Raw genomic sequence first — 15519 nt, 5'->3', positions numbered from 1 at the left:
TGTTATGTTTTGCCAATGGGCTCCAAAGAGAGTTTTGACATTTGGGTGTGCAACTTTTTTGTCTTCTGAGCAAAGAGGTGGGGAGCAGTGTGCAATTGCACAGTAAAACACCTTAGAGGGAACAGTGCTTGGTTGTAATTCAGTCAGAGACTATTGTTGTTTAAAAAAAAAAGAAAAAAGGTCGCGTTTTATTTTGAAAGGTACAACCGGAACACACCGCGCTCAGTGTCTCCGGCTTGTTCCTCTCTTCTCCAAACTGTTGGTGATGCTGCTGCTGCTGCTGCTGTCAGTTCATATGGCTAACTAACGCTCCGGCGCCAGCTCAGCTCCAGCAGCTCACAGCACCTGGTCCTGCATGGTGGTGAAACAGTCAAGAAGAGTCTGAGATGTGGCAGCGGCTCAAGGACAGAGCTGAGTTGTGTCAGCAGGAGGAGACCTGTCCTCCGCCTGCTCCCTGTCCTCCTGACGGGATATGAACATTTCATGGAGCCGTTGGAGAGCCATGCGTTTTCTTTCTCCCACAGTTGGCAGACAGGTATTCTCCTACAGCCAGGCAGGCGTCGCACTGGGGAAGCATCACTTCATCTGGCTGCTGCTGCTGCTGGTGATTCACCATGGCTGCTTCCTATTCCTAACTAGTGGACATTAGACTACAACAACACGTATGTTTTTAGTTTTTTTTGCACGTATAAAGGCAACATTGTCACTGTCAGGCAGCGTTAAAGGCCTTTGTGTTTTAATTTCATGAATTGTCTTCGGCGGCCGCCTCATGGAGGAGGAGGAGGAGGAGGGGACAACACACACACATTTACACACACACACTGACACACACATGCACACGTCTCTCCATAATCTGAACTTCCAGACAGAAACTCTGAAGTGACTGCTGCTCCGTGTTATCTGTCCTTTTTCTAAACTCCTGTATTATCATTATCTGCTGTTGCAGCGCAGCCTGCGTCCTGCGGCGTCTGGGAATTTTTTTCTAACCCTTTTTTTTTTTTTTTAGGAGGTGGGGGGGATTTCACAGAAACTTTACGTGGAGACAACAAAAAACACGCAAACACCGCGATGTGGTGGACTAGGACCAGGACCAGGACCAGGACCAGAGCACCGACCCACCATGGCTGTCACTGCACGCCGGCGATGAGCCACTGAGAGCCGGCAGCGCTGCATGCTGCCTGCACCGTGAAGCACCGTGAAGCAGCAGCAGCAGCAGCAGAACTGAGATCAGCTGCTGCAGCTCATCGGACTCGGTGTCCACCCGTCTGCGTGGACACACAGCATCGGATCAGCCATGACAAGGCACTTCTTCTCTTTCTCCTTCTGCGGTCTGCAGCCGGTGGATGTTTCACAGTGGATGTTGTTGTTGTGGACCAGGGCTGGAGGAGTGCACAACCTCCTGTGCACAATGTGTTAAAAAAAATAAAATAAAACAATCAAAGGGGCTCCCAGATCCTCCTCTCATATCAAGGAGCCTTGAATTAATGCACATTCAGACATGATTACAGTAGAGGACCTCATCTGAGCCTCGTGTGGATTACTGCTAGCTACTATCACCTGGGACAGAGACTCCACATTATTTTATTATTGCTGCCCCAGACACAGACCCCCTGGATACTTCATGGGGGGCCTTATCCTCCCTGTAGACTAGACTCCACCTTGGTTTGACTTGAGATCCACCGGTTGATGTTCCTTCCCACAGAAAGGGAAACTTCTTCTGACATCGACCATGCACTGAAGCCTGAGCTGGAAGCCTGAGCCGCGGGTCAAGTCAAACACTACACCGAGTCAGCCATGCCTATCAGGAAGAAAGGTACGTTGTCATATGGTTTGTACAGTAGCTCCTCCAGCTTCCATCAGACACTGAGAATACTAAAGACCTGCATGCCGTCACACCACCACGTTGTTTAGAGTAAACTGCTGGAGTTGAGCTTGTGAATGTAGCGCAGAAAGCTTCATGGACGTAACCAGTTCTTCCAACTTTTTTACATATATTTGCTTTTCTATTTGGTTGTTGGAGATCTTCACTTGTCTGCTCAGACCCCCAGACACCCACCTATGCTCTAACAGCTCTGGGATGACCCAACCCCCAACATTAAAGGATAATTACTGTTTCTTTTTTACAATCTGGACCTTATTTCTAGCATAAAATACGATCATTTACTCGCCGAGAGCCGCGTATATCCGTATAATGCGTGTGCACGAGGCAGCGCAATGCAGCCTCTAAATAACACATTATCTGCAGAGAAACTCCTTCATTTCACCAATATTTAGTTCTGATAGGCTAGTGCTATTCCCCTCTGAGTCCGGGGTTAGCTGTTATCAACATCCGGGGTCTGTAGGTTGACCTACTGACCTCTGACCTGGATGATGTCATCTCTGAGCGCCACCCGGCTCATTCTGATAATAATCATTCCGCTTCGGCGTTCGGGTCCATTTTTATCTCAACTAGCCGGAGCTTTAGTGAGTCCAGGTTGAGGAGAGGAAGCCTGTGGAAGCTGAACTTCATCCAGCTGCTCATTTTGTTCTGACAAGTCGGAAACACGCAGAAACGAACCGTAGCATTAGCGGTAGCAACAAGCTGCGCAGCGCTCAGAGGTCAGTAGGTCGACCTACAGACCCCGGATGTTGATAACAGCTAACCCCGGACTCAGAGGGGAATAGCACTAGCCTATCAGAACTAAATACTGGTGAAATGAAGGAGTTTCTCTGCAGATAATGTGTTATTTAGAGGCTGCATTCTGCTGCCCTGTAGACTCCATTATACGGATATACGCGGCTCTCGGCTGGAGCTAATTTCGTCGGAACAACTTGTAATAACACCAAAGTTATCTGGGTGAGCTAATGATCATATTTTATGCTAGAAATAAGGTCCAGAATGTAAAAAAAATGGTAATTATCCTTTAATATTGAACTTGACTTATGCCCTTGTGGCTGCATGGGAGCGAATCCCTGGCACCAGGTTGTAAAATCTGCAGGAAATCCTACAGTATGTATCCACCACATATGGCTGGATTGCTTGAGTGTCCACATACTATTGGCCATGTATTGGGTCTGTTGTCTCTGCAGTGGTGTGTGTGTGTGTGTGTGTGTAGAGCTGTAAAGGAAGGTAAACCCACCTAAACCTAGTCAACTCATCTCCAAAGACTTGTGATCTGTAGTTTTAAGGCAGATGTGGCCTAAAATGTTTGATCCTATACGTACTCAATATTGTCACATCATGCTGAATGCTGTCACACCGAGACATTCAGAATGTGTTTGGTATTATAGGAATAAACCAAAGAAACTCTACAGCTGCTCTTATCTGCCCCTCCTCTGCAGACACAGCTCGGGCCCTGGGGCTTTTGGAGGAGTACTGCACTAAACTGAGGAAGCCGGAAGAGCAGCAGCTCAAAACTGCCATTCAGAGAGTGATGGGGATTTTCAAAAGCAACCTGTTCGAGGCTCTTCTCGGTAAGTGAGCAACACGTCACCGTTTTCATCGAGCCGCTAATGTTCCTTCCTGTCAAGTTCATATTGTTGTGTGTTTTGATGCTGTAAAAAGGCATCGATGACTTGAGCGGCCGTCGGCAAACATTAGGGATGGTTTCTGAGGCTAATTCTTGGATAATTACTGTAGTTTGTCGTGAAAAATGTTAAACAATTAGTAGATGGCAGTTCAAAACACAGTGAGAAGGATTGCAGAGGAGACTGTATTCTTCCTGAAGCGTCCACAGTTTGATCTTGACGAGTGTACAGAAGATGCTAAGAGTCAGTTTAATAATCACTGTCATAACATGTGTTCTCCTGATGTTGGAGCAGTTGTGTCAGGTTAAACTGGATTTGTTGTGAGCTCATACTCGTCAGGGACAAATGTACTCTTTAAAATATTTAAATTCATGTGAACGATGTTTACATTTCCCCGCCACCCAGCCCCCAAATCTGTCCACTCCCTCTTTACTTTGTTTCTTTGCTTTACAAGGATCAGTTACTCTAAATGTCAGAATAAGTATAATTCAATGAATATTGTGCCAGAGCAACCTCTACTCTGTCTGTTTTATATTCCTCTATAACCAAATCACTATATCTCAGTGAAATATGACCTACAGTATTGCACAATTAGCCTGTGATGGTTGCGCAACAGTGGTAATGAGCCTCTAAACTACAGTAGAAGCTCATTGATGCTGCTGCTCTCCCCAAATGAACTTCCACTCACACTTCAGTGATGTCAGAAAAAATGCGTTTGTGTGTTCGTCTGTGATGGGAAGAGCCAAACGTTTCGGTACACTTTACACTACACATCCAGCATCTGTCAATCTGCACAACTGCAGTACTGTCCATACATACGCATCTGAGTTTAGAAAGTTATTAAAGGGATAGGTAAACATTTTTGGCAAATTGGCCCATTGCCATAATCCCTATAGTCATAGCAGTAGGTTTGTTACCTTTAATTGTCGGTGCAAGCTATTTTTAGAACGGCGGAGCAGAGCCGTGAGCTGCTCAGAGCTACGCTACGGAGGCTCATGGGATTTCTTGGTTTCCCTCATCAAACTCATCAAATACACAATCCAACAACTCCACAACGCTCTGGTGGACAAGTTGTGACCTGCACATTCACCACGTTATGAGATAATAACACAACGTTACCAGACAGAGTTGTTTTAGAGGGAAATTCATGCAAAACCGCTGATGCACGTTGCCTTCAGGGACAGTTTTTCATCAAGCAGTCTCTGTATTTCCCTCTAAAACAACTCTGTGTGGTAACGTTGTGTTATTATCTCATAGCGTGGTGAATGTGAAGGTCACAACTTGTCCACCAGAGCGTTGTGGAGTTGTTGGATTGTGTATTTGATGAGTTTGATGAGGGAAACCCAAGAAATCCCATGAGCCTCCGTAGCGTAGCTCTGAGCAGCTCGCGGCTCTGCTCCGCCATTCTAAAAACAGCTTGCACCAACAATTAAACGATTAAACAAACCTTCTGCTATGACTATAGGGATTATGGCAATGGGCCAACTTGCCAAAATGTTGAACTATCCCTTTAAGTCCCTGAGATAACAATTTCTCCTCCTAGAATCCATTTTCAAAGTCAAATAAGAATGAATGAACCGAATGTGTGTGAGGCTTTAATCATCACTCTCTCTCACCAGTCACCTGGCCTCATGCTGCCTCTGCTCCATCTCAGATAATTGTTTCGATCCGATATCTACTATACCTATCTGACAATACATCTGTCTCTCAAGACCCATGAGTTTTTATTTTTATTTTTTATTCAGCAGTCCAAACTCTATCATCTAAAGTGCACGGTGTACCGACCTGCATACACTCAGGGTGTGTCGTATCGTATGGTTCAGGATGGTTGTACTTATACCCAGTGGTGGACAGTAATGGAGTAAATTTACTTGAGTACTGTACCTAAGTACATATCCAGAGGATTGGTACTTTACTTGAGTATTAGATTTCTTTGGTACTTATTACTCTTACTTGAATACATTTCCAAGACAAATATTTTTACTTTTACTCGAGTTAATTTCTAGGAAGGCTGAAAAGTACTGGTTACTTTCAGGTCTGCTTTTTTTTTTTTTCTTTTTTCTAAAATCCTATTGAACACAAGCTGTGTTTGTCAAAGAAGGAAACCCTAACCCCTAAAAGCAGCACATCAGTGCAGGTGGTTTCAAAGGGTTAATTCTCAGAAACAAGAGTTAAAAGGTCCTTGAATTCATTTAGAAAAAATTAGAGTAATTCATTGATGTGAAAAATAAGAAATGTACTCTTACTCTTACTTTTACTTAAAGTAAATTTAAAAGCATGTACTTTTGGATACTTAAGTTACCTTTAAAAGCAAGTACTTTTTTACTCTTACTCAAGTAACATGTCGACTGAGCTACTTTTACTTGTAACGGAGTAAATTTTGACCAGTAGTATTTGTACTTTTACTCAAATACTGGGGTGGAGTACTCTGTCCATCTCTGCTTATACCGTCTCTCTCTTATGGGTGTGACATGCAACGAACCAATCACAGTGCTCCGATCTCCCATTCTCTGTAAAAGCCAGGCGGCGTACATGTACTGTCTGTCTGTATGCACCTTGGCACGTTGCTGCTGAGCCTGTGCAGAGCTTCAGCTTCACACAGAGTGAGAGTCTATTTGTGGCGGGTTGATTACATATTTTGGCCGACCAGTGAGCCCAGTCCTGGCACACTGGAGGCAGGAGCAGAGGGCGGGAACTGTCGCAATTTGTGTTTGTACCAGTGAGTTGTTGTGTTTTTTTAACCAAACAACAGTAGTCGTGGACCCACCAGGTGAACCGGTGCAGCGTCAGGTTGTGTAGACGACGTCCTGCCGTGCACTGCCGCAGTATCTGAGACCAGGAGGAGCGCTAGGGATGGAGATTGTAATTTATGAGTAAAAGTTCCTTGTTGAAAATGGGGCACCAGTCCTCAACATCCAGCAGCTGAATTATTTATTGGTTATTGTTATTATTGTATCAATCTCATATCAGAAGCAGTGACTTCTGGATTCAAAGGATCTCCAGTTTCCACTTAAAAAGAACACAACAGGACAACCACTGAGTTTAAATAAAGACATTTATTAAAAAAGGAGAGAGAACATGTTCTAGACATTTACAATAGAGTAAAGTAAATATTGTGCTCAACTTGTGAATGACTTTAGAGGAGCTGGATCAAGATGGCGCATGTAGACAAACACGGCTAAAAGAGAAAGATGGTCAAAGCTGGGGCCAAGAGTGTGACTCAGTGCCTTGGCCTTATACAGCCATAGTTAAAGGGATAGTTTGGCAAATTGACCCATTGCCATAATCTCTTTAGTCATAGCAGTAGGTTTGTTACCTTTAATTGTCGGTGCAAACTGTTTTTAGAACGGCAGAGCAGAGCCGTGAGCTGCTCAGAGCTACGCTACGGAGGCTCATGGGATTTCTTGGTTTCACCTCATCAAACTCATCCAATACACAATCCAACAACTCCACAACGCTCTGGTGGACAAGTTGTGAGCTGCACATTCACCACGCTATGAGATAATAACACAACGTTACCACACAGAGTTGTTTTAGAGGGAAATTCATGCAAAACCGCTGATGTGTGTTCCCATCTGGGACAGTTTTTCATCAAGCAGTCTCTGTATTTCCCTCTAAAACAACTCTGTGTGGTAACGTTGTGTTATTATCTCATAGCGTGGTGAATGTGCAGGTCACAACTTGTCCACCAGAGCGTTGTGGAGTTGTTGGATTGTGTATTTGATGAGTTTGATGAGGGAAACCAAGAAATCCCATGAGCCTCCGTAGCGTAGCTCTGAGCAGCTCACGGCTCTGCTCCGCCGTTCTAAAAAATAGCTTGCACCGCCAAATAAAAGTAACAAACCTACTGCTATGACTATAGGGATTACGTAAGGCAATGGGTCAATTTGCCAAAATACTGAACTATCCCTTTAAGCATCGCTAATAGACATATCCAACAACACAGGGCTGAGAGCTCAGTGCGAACTGGAAAACTAAGAGTGAGCTGTGGGCTCTTATAATTCCAGAAAGGGATAACATTGTTCTTCCAGGATAAAACGAGGCCGTCGTCAAAGGTCAAACATCAGCACCGATCTGCAACAAGTGAAACTTTGCACCGGAGCTTCTGCACACGCAATCATCTTTTTTTTCTCCACAAAAGTGGCATCTTCTCTTGTACACGTTCACATTCAGTCAGTCTAACAGCAGCTGCACAGATCTGTATCACTGAAGCAATCTCAGCCACGGCCACTTGACGGCCGGGAGACACGCTGCAGAGAATATTGAAGATGAGATACCGGAGGGGTGACAGACAGACACAATAGGAGCGTCTAGCAGTGGTCTGTCTGTCTGTCTGTCTGTCTGTCTGTCTGTCTGTGTAACCTAAGATACAGATTGTATCAACTGTTTCACTGTGGAAGTCTTGTTCTCTGCTGGGTTGTGTGAGTATGACCACAGCTGATGAAAGACTAATGTGTTACAGTGACAAAAAAAAACAGTAAAAGTGCTTCCATCGGATACATTCTGCAGCTGCTGCTTTGCTGGTGCTGCTTCAGGATCTTATAAAATGTCATGAGGCCGCAATTACATGACTTTCAGAGGTGCAATACAGCTGTAGACCTCGGGCCGACCACATGCTGTTAGAGCTGTTTGGTAGAAACTTGGAGTCTGGAAGTAGAAGAGTTTATACTGTTCCTCCTTCCACACACTGCAAAAACTCCAAATCTTACCAAGAATATTTGTCTTATTTCTAGTCAAAACAAATCTAATTCTACTTAGAATAAGACTCATCACATTAAAAAGTAGCTTGTTTTTAGACACGTTTTACTTCGTTCAAGCACATTTTCACTTGAAATAAGTAGAAAAATCTGATAGTGGATCAAATTTCTTATTACAAGCACAAAAAACTTGCTTTCATTGGCAGATTTTTCTACTTATTTCAATTGAAAATTAGTTTGAAACAAGTGAAAATTATCTGAAAACAGGTTAATTTTTAGGTAATGTAATGTTTAAGAGTCTAGTTTTGACTAGAAACGAGACATTTTGACAAGAAATACAACAAATATTCTTGGAAAGATTTAGAGTTTTTGCAGTGCAGGGCAGCAGGGTGGTTAGGTGCTGACCTGGGGCTTTAATAATGTTTGTGACTTGGTAAAGTAAAGAGTGCCAGTGAGTTGTGCTTCTTTCCAGACTCAGTGGAGAGCTTTCCTGTTACCTGCAGTGCAGCTGGCAAACCGTAGCAGCTGAGGATGCTTTTCAGTGTCGCTGCCATAGAAAAGCAGAAGCAGCTGCTGGAAGTCGGGACACTCCGGCTCTTTTCAGGACGTTTTTACACCTAGTTCACTTGAAATGAACCCAAATATTGGACTTTTTTGTGTGAATACTGGCATTCAAACTCAGGTGTGGACCAAGAACGGCTGATACAGTTGGTTTGAGGTCTGAAAGCGGCCCGACCTCGATCCGACCCAGCTGCAAAAAGCATGTACTGTACGCCTTTGGTGCACGTTTTATGTGAATGTCTGAAGGTGTATAACCAGATCAATACCACAATAGTGCAGTGTGCTTAGTGCTCTGTAGCTACTATCCTCTTCCCCGGAAGCTTCTAACCAATAAGTGATTGACCTCAGCGTACATGTGGCTTTGTTTACAAATTCATTCAAATGGTCCACATGCAAAAAGTGCAGTGTGAAAGCGAACCACACCAAACAAAAAAAACATTGAATTTGGTCCGGACCAAAGCAATTGAACTAATGGAAAAAGGAAAAGGAAGGAAATAAAGGGGCATTTATGGAATAGGATACTAGGATTAAATCGTAACAGGATTGCAAGAAAAATCTTTGAGTGGGACACTCTGACCAATGGGTCATGGGATAGGGACATATATGAGATCTGGCTGAGAGCTGGATATGAAGACCATTATCATAACAAAGAGAAAGTTGAGATTAATGTATTAAAAGAAATTATTTTTCAACAAAGTAAAGATAGATGGGCATTATATATTTGGGGTAAACCAAAACTGCGTACTTACTGTGAAATAAAACAGGTATGTGGCCCAGAAAACTATGTTTTGTATAATTTGTCTAAAAAGAAAAGATCCCTGTGTGCTCAATTGAGAGCTGGTATACCTGGTCTTCATATTGAGACAGGCAGATACGTCGGCACAGCAGAAGACGATAGAATTTGTAATTTATGTGACATCCAAGAGGTGGAGAATGAAATTCATTTTGTGTGAGTCTATAAGACAAAAATTGTTAAGTAAAGTAGATCAAAATAAGGAATTTGTGTGGTTAGACGATGCTGAGAAGCTAAAACATCTTTTTCATTTGAATATGTTTGCATTTTCTTTATTTCTTGAAAAGGCTTGGGCAATGAGACGAAGAGCGATATATAGTTGAGTACTGAAAGTAATCTTAAATAGTTAGGGCCGCGGGCAATCGCACCGGGCACTGGTCCCAACAGCTATGAAATAGCTGCAGGGACCAGTGCCCGGGCGAAGCCCGGGCACTACTGTTATTGTGTGGATTTTTTCTTATTATTTTTCATCTTCCGGACGCTTTTTCGATTCGCATCTTCATCATCATCACATATTATATATCAAAACGTGCGGCTTGATCGGGATCGCTGTGCTATTACTTTTCTCAACAGTTTACGAATTTACGAAACTGCGCAAAAATTTTGCATGTAAGTCAATGGGACGGGCGGAAAAAAAAGACCGAAAAAGACCAATCATTGGAGTTTAACAAACGTCTACTGCTCAGGCATACTTTCACCTAGAGACTCCATTTAAACTTTAAACAGTAGACACAAGTCTTGTGTATTGTCGTATTACTCCACGTTTTGATAGGTCATATAGTTTTTGATCAATCCCTGATCAATGACCATGATCATTTTTGGAGAAATTATGAGTTTATAATGGGTGTGTATTGCATGGAATGTTCGTGTCAGAGTGCGTGACATCATCGGTTAGAGTGGGAGAGAGTGAAGAAACATTCTGTATTTTTTCTGGATAAACTGTCAGCACGGCCACAATTTACACTCTACAGACATAATTTTTTCAGAATTTGTAAGACAAACTTGTTATCTCTCATGTCATGTGCTCAAAATATCAGAGAGACTTACAGAATTGACAGAATCAGCCTCTGAGTGCGGCCACGTCTGTCTCTGCTCCTCATTGAGTCCAATACAAATATTTTCTGAGAGGAGCAGAACGGCCTGATGTTTTAAAACTGCCAGCGTCGCCAAAATATTTACTGTAGAAACACCAAATCGTACCGAAATTTTCAGTAAGTCCTTAGAGCAACGTTGATCTGTGTTTTGTTCTGATAGGAGTTACCGTTTTCTCATGCTAGGCCTAATTGTGAGACCGGTTTAGAGGCAGAAAATGGCTCTTTTTCTCCACGTTTCTGTCTGTCTCAGCCTGCGGGGGCCCCTATCGCCGTGGTAACCTCTTTGATCCTCAGGCCAGAGCTCGTTAACTTCATAAACAATCCACCTGGCGCTCGTTTAAATGTTTATAAACACAGACACAGCTAAATCAGACTGACACAGGATGCAGCTACTAACTAACTATGTGACAAGTCAGTCACACACACACACACAGACTCTAGAGCCAGCTTCATGTGATTACAGTCACACACACACACACACACACAAACACACACAAACACACACACACCTTCATGTGATTAAAACACAGTTAACGTGCAACAGAATTTAAACTTAAACCATGATTTCATCTGGTTTTAAAGTTAAACCTTGTTGGTGTCACACACACACACACACACACACACACACACACACACACACACACACACACACACACACACACACACACACACACACACACACACACACACAGGTAACCTAATGTGGTTACAGCTCCTCCATATCAGTGCTTATAGAAAGATGATCATGTGTCTGTCTGATCAGCTCTGTCTTGCGCTTAAGATCGTGGGTTTGATTCCCATGTTGACAGAGATGGCAAAATCGGCAGTAGCCCCGCGGCCCATTCAAAATTTCCCGAGAGGAAATTTTCTAGTTTATTTATGTCACACCTGTGTGGCAGGTAACACCAACAGGAACTGTCTGGTCTCTGTTTTTGTATTTGTTATTAAATGTGTCTTGTAATCCCATATGGGATGGGCCACAGTGGTGGCATGACACGAAAATAAAAATTCATTCATTCATTCATAAAGGAAATACAGATCCTCCTGTGTCCATGACAGCAGTGATATTGCAGCTGGGTTTATGAAGGAGTGTAGAGAAAGACACCTTCTCCTCTGTGTCTCTTTAATGGAGCAGCTTCTCCACTCTGTCTCTTCAAGCTGATTACCATCTCCTTGTGTTGGACATGTCCAGTGCCAGGTTGTTAATGGTACACCTTTGAGTCAGTCTACAGCCTTCATCTCTGGCGCTGTTGGCAGACTCATCACCGTTGTTGTGTATCAGTTCCACCACAGCACAGCACAGGTATTGTCGGCAAACTTTAGCGCAGTGTTTGTGTTTGTGCTGTGAATTGGTGTTTATGGTAAAGACACTGAGGTTGCAAAGACAGACACACAGGTTCACTATAGCTCTGATAGAAAGAGAAACCACTGACCTCACTGTCATCATGCCTGAGGAGACATGGAGCTTTATCCTGGTGGAAGGAGCCTTTAGTGGACGCTAAACTGTGGCCACAAAGGGGAAGTAGATGAGCTGTGGTCTGTCAAACCGTGATTGATGGGTAGAAATGGCCTGGAGGAGTGAGCCGGGAAAACACTCCCCACTCCGGCCTGGACCGTCCACACAGGGAACGTTGTTGGTTGGCTCCATAGACGGATTCATGCTCCATTCTGACGCCAACATCTGCTGCATCGACAGAAACCCAAATCCAGCAGATCTGACGATGTTTTCTAGTTTTGATGAGTGTGTGTCCGCTGCAGTCAGTGTCATGTTTCTGCTCTTGGTGACAGGCTGACGTGGTCTGCTGCTGTTGGAGCTCACCCAGCTTTATGCTGGACGTGTTGTTCACTCTGAACTTCTTTAAGGAGCGGTTATCTGAGTGACCACAGAGTTCCTGCTCCAACCAGTCTGTCCATCCTCCTCTGGCCATTAACAGCTTCATTCACAGAGCTGCTGCTCACTGGATGTTTGTTTGTTTCCCACTCCATTCCGAGTATGACCTGTCATTTTACATAGTGTGCTGTTGATTGGATAATTGCATGAAAAAAGCAGGTGCACGCAGGATTTCTATAGGTGCTCTGTAGTGCAGCTAAACAACGTCTTCCACCGTGCTCTTTGGATTTTCTCATGCTAGGCGGCGGTGTAATATTCTGATGCAGAGTACATGTTATGCATGTGCATGCCATCTTATTAGGACCACGGGCCATCGCACCGGGCACTGATCCCTACAGCTACAACAAATTATATATCAAAACGTGCGTCCTGATGCAAAATTTTGCATGGAAGTCAATGGGACGGGCGGAAAAAAAAGAGCAAAAAAGACATTGGAGTTTAACAAACGTCTACTGCTCAGGTATACTTTCACCTAGAGACTCCATTTAAACTTTAAACAGTAGACACAAGTCTTGTGTATTGTCGTATTACTCCACGTTTTGATAGGTCATGTAGTTTTTGATCAATCCCTGTTCAATGACCATGATCATTTTTGGAGAAATTATGAGATTATAATGGGTGTGTATTGCACGGAATGTTCGTGTCAGAGCGCGTGACATCATCGGTTAGAGTGGGAGAGATGCCAGAAAAACTCCAGATTTTTTCTCTTTCCACACTCGGCCCGGCCACAATTTACACTCTACACACATGATTTTTTCAGAATTTGTAAGACAAACTTGTCATCTCTCATATCATGTGCTCAAAATATCAGAGAGACTTACAGAATTTACAGAATCAGCCTCTGAGTGCGGCCACGTCTGTCCCTGCTCCTCATTGACTCCAATACAAAGATTTTCTGAGAGAAGCAGAACGGACTGATGTTTTAAAACTGCCATCCTCTCCAAAATATTTACTGTAGAAACACCAAATCGTACCACATTTTTCATTAAGTCCTTAGAGCAACGTTGATCTGTGTTTTGTTCTGATATGAGTTACCGTTTTCTCACCCTAAGCCTAAATGTGAGACCGGTGCAGAGGCAGAAAATCGCTCTTTTACTCAACGTTTCTGTCTGTCTCAGCCTGGGGGGCCCCTATCGCCGTGGTAACCACCTCGAGTTGCTGTGGTAACCTCTGTGATCCTCAGGCCAGAGCTCGTTAACTTTATAAACAATCCACCTGGCGCTCGTTTAAATGTTTATAAACACAGACACAGCTAAATCAGACTGACACAGGATGCAGCTCATAACATGTGTCAAGTCAGACACACACACACACACACACACACACACACACACACACACAGACTCTAGAGCCAGCTTCATGTGATTACAGTTACAGACACACACACACACACATCAAAACACACAGGTAACATACAAATGCGCGCGGAATTCCTCTCCCACTCCATAGCAGCTCTAACACACACAGGTAACTTCATGTGATTACACACACACACACACACACACACACACACACACACACACACACACACACACACACACACACACACACACACACACACACACACACACACACACAGGTAACCTAATGTGGTTACAGCTCCTCCATATCAGTGCTTATAGAAAGATGATCATGTGTCTGTCTGATCAGCTCTGTCTTGACCTTAAGATCGTGGGTTTGATTCCCATGTTGACAGAGATGGCAAAACCGGCAGTAGCCCCGTGGCCCATTCAAAATTTCCCCAGAGGAAATTTTCTAGTTGTGAAATATGATGCACTTTCTATTGTCCTTGTCTAATTAAATACTTTTGGATACATTTTTATTGTTTAGATATTTTTCTGTTAAGCCACAAAGGATTAGATGTCTTCCTGCTCTGATATTTTGACTGAAGCTCTGAGTCCACGAGTCCACAGCCACACCAGCATCCGTCCTCTCATACTGTTTTCCTTGTAAACCTCTTACTTTATAAAGCTGAGTCTGTCTCTCTTACTTACAACATATCTGTTCACTCTTAACACCTAAAAACACTCCAGATAAACAAGCTCAGGATTATATTACCATGTGATTATCTCTTGTAGATATCCCCACCTTTCTTTATATATATACAGTATATGCCATCGATTCCAACTTGTATCAAATACAGGTTGAAATCCAAAATAAATATTTTCTAAATAACACATATTAATCGCATGGACAAACTCCATTTGGAGTGTTTTTTCATGTAATGTGTGGATTACATTGCGATGTCTAATCTTTCTCTACGTTTGGATGCTTACATAACATCCTGCAACAGATGTTCTCCAGGAACACGTTTATATCTTGCACTCAAAACGCTTTGCATGAGAATTTTATACTCTCGCACCAACCACAAGCTGTCGTTAGAAAGAAACACTGCTCATTGTTCATCATCATCGACCAATATAGAGCGAGCCACTTAGTTAACTAATGTTGTTCATTCATCACAGACCATTAGTTGTTAAGATGTGGGGACAGGAAGCAGTGTCCTATTTGTTATTTGCTCATTTTTATAAATCGTTGCAAGATTTTATTTGTGCAGTTTTGCAAAATTATCATTTACATGTGTTACTCCTCGCTCAGCAAATATAGATAGACCTTCCTTCCACGTCTTAGCATTCGCCTGGCTGGCAGTGAATAGGAACAATAGGTCTCTGAAATGCAATCAAACACAGTTACAACTCTGCGATGGAATAAATACCTCCTGAAATAGATGTAATCATCTTACAAAGCATTAGGTGCTGTCTAATCTGGCCAGTGGCGTGGGTGCCCCGGCTAAACCCCATCACTGCAGAGTGGATCTGTGTGTGTGGATTAACCCATTCATCATCCCACTACTCCTCAGCCACTCATTTGCACAGTTGAACGACTTCACTGATCTGTCTCCAGCGCCAGATTCATACTTGGTTTGATTCACAGCGGAGGGAAAAAAACACAAAAACTAGTGATTCCCACATCATC

General features: G+C 43.3%; 1 protein-coding gene across 20 annotated transcripts in view; it reads left to right on the top strand.

The window, feature by feature from the left end:
• The first annotated feature begins 278 nt into the window (after positions 1-278).
• The window catches only part of dlg2 (discs, large homolog 2 (Drosophila)), a 262869-nt gene continuing 247628 nt past the window's right edge, over positions 279-15519 (top strand). For 19 of the 20 annotated variants that reach the window (XM_085797009.1, XM_085797003.1, XM_085797020.1 and 16 more), the window contains exons 1-2: positions 1669-1813; positions 3322-3453. In XM_085797009.1, coding sequence (XP_085653135.1) covers positions 1795-1813; positions 3322-3453 — 151 coding nt within the window. In that variant the 5' untranslated portion in view covers positions 1669-1794. Of the gene's footprint in view, positions 1814-3321; positions 3454-15519 lie in introns of all 20 variants that reach the window. The other variant, XM_085797021.1, reaches the window with a different exon arrangement.

This window comes from Trachurus japonicus, chromosome 14, assembly GCF_045865225.1.
Source record: "Trachurus japonicus isolate A0001 chromosome 14, Traja_1.0".
NCBI lineage: Eukaryota > Metazoa > Chordata > Actinopteri > Carangiformes > Carangidae > Trachurus > Trachurus japonicus.
Note: the sequence above shows the minus strand (reverse complement) of the source record. Positions and strands in the feature narration are given on the sequence as shown.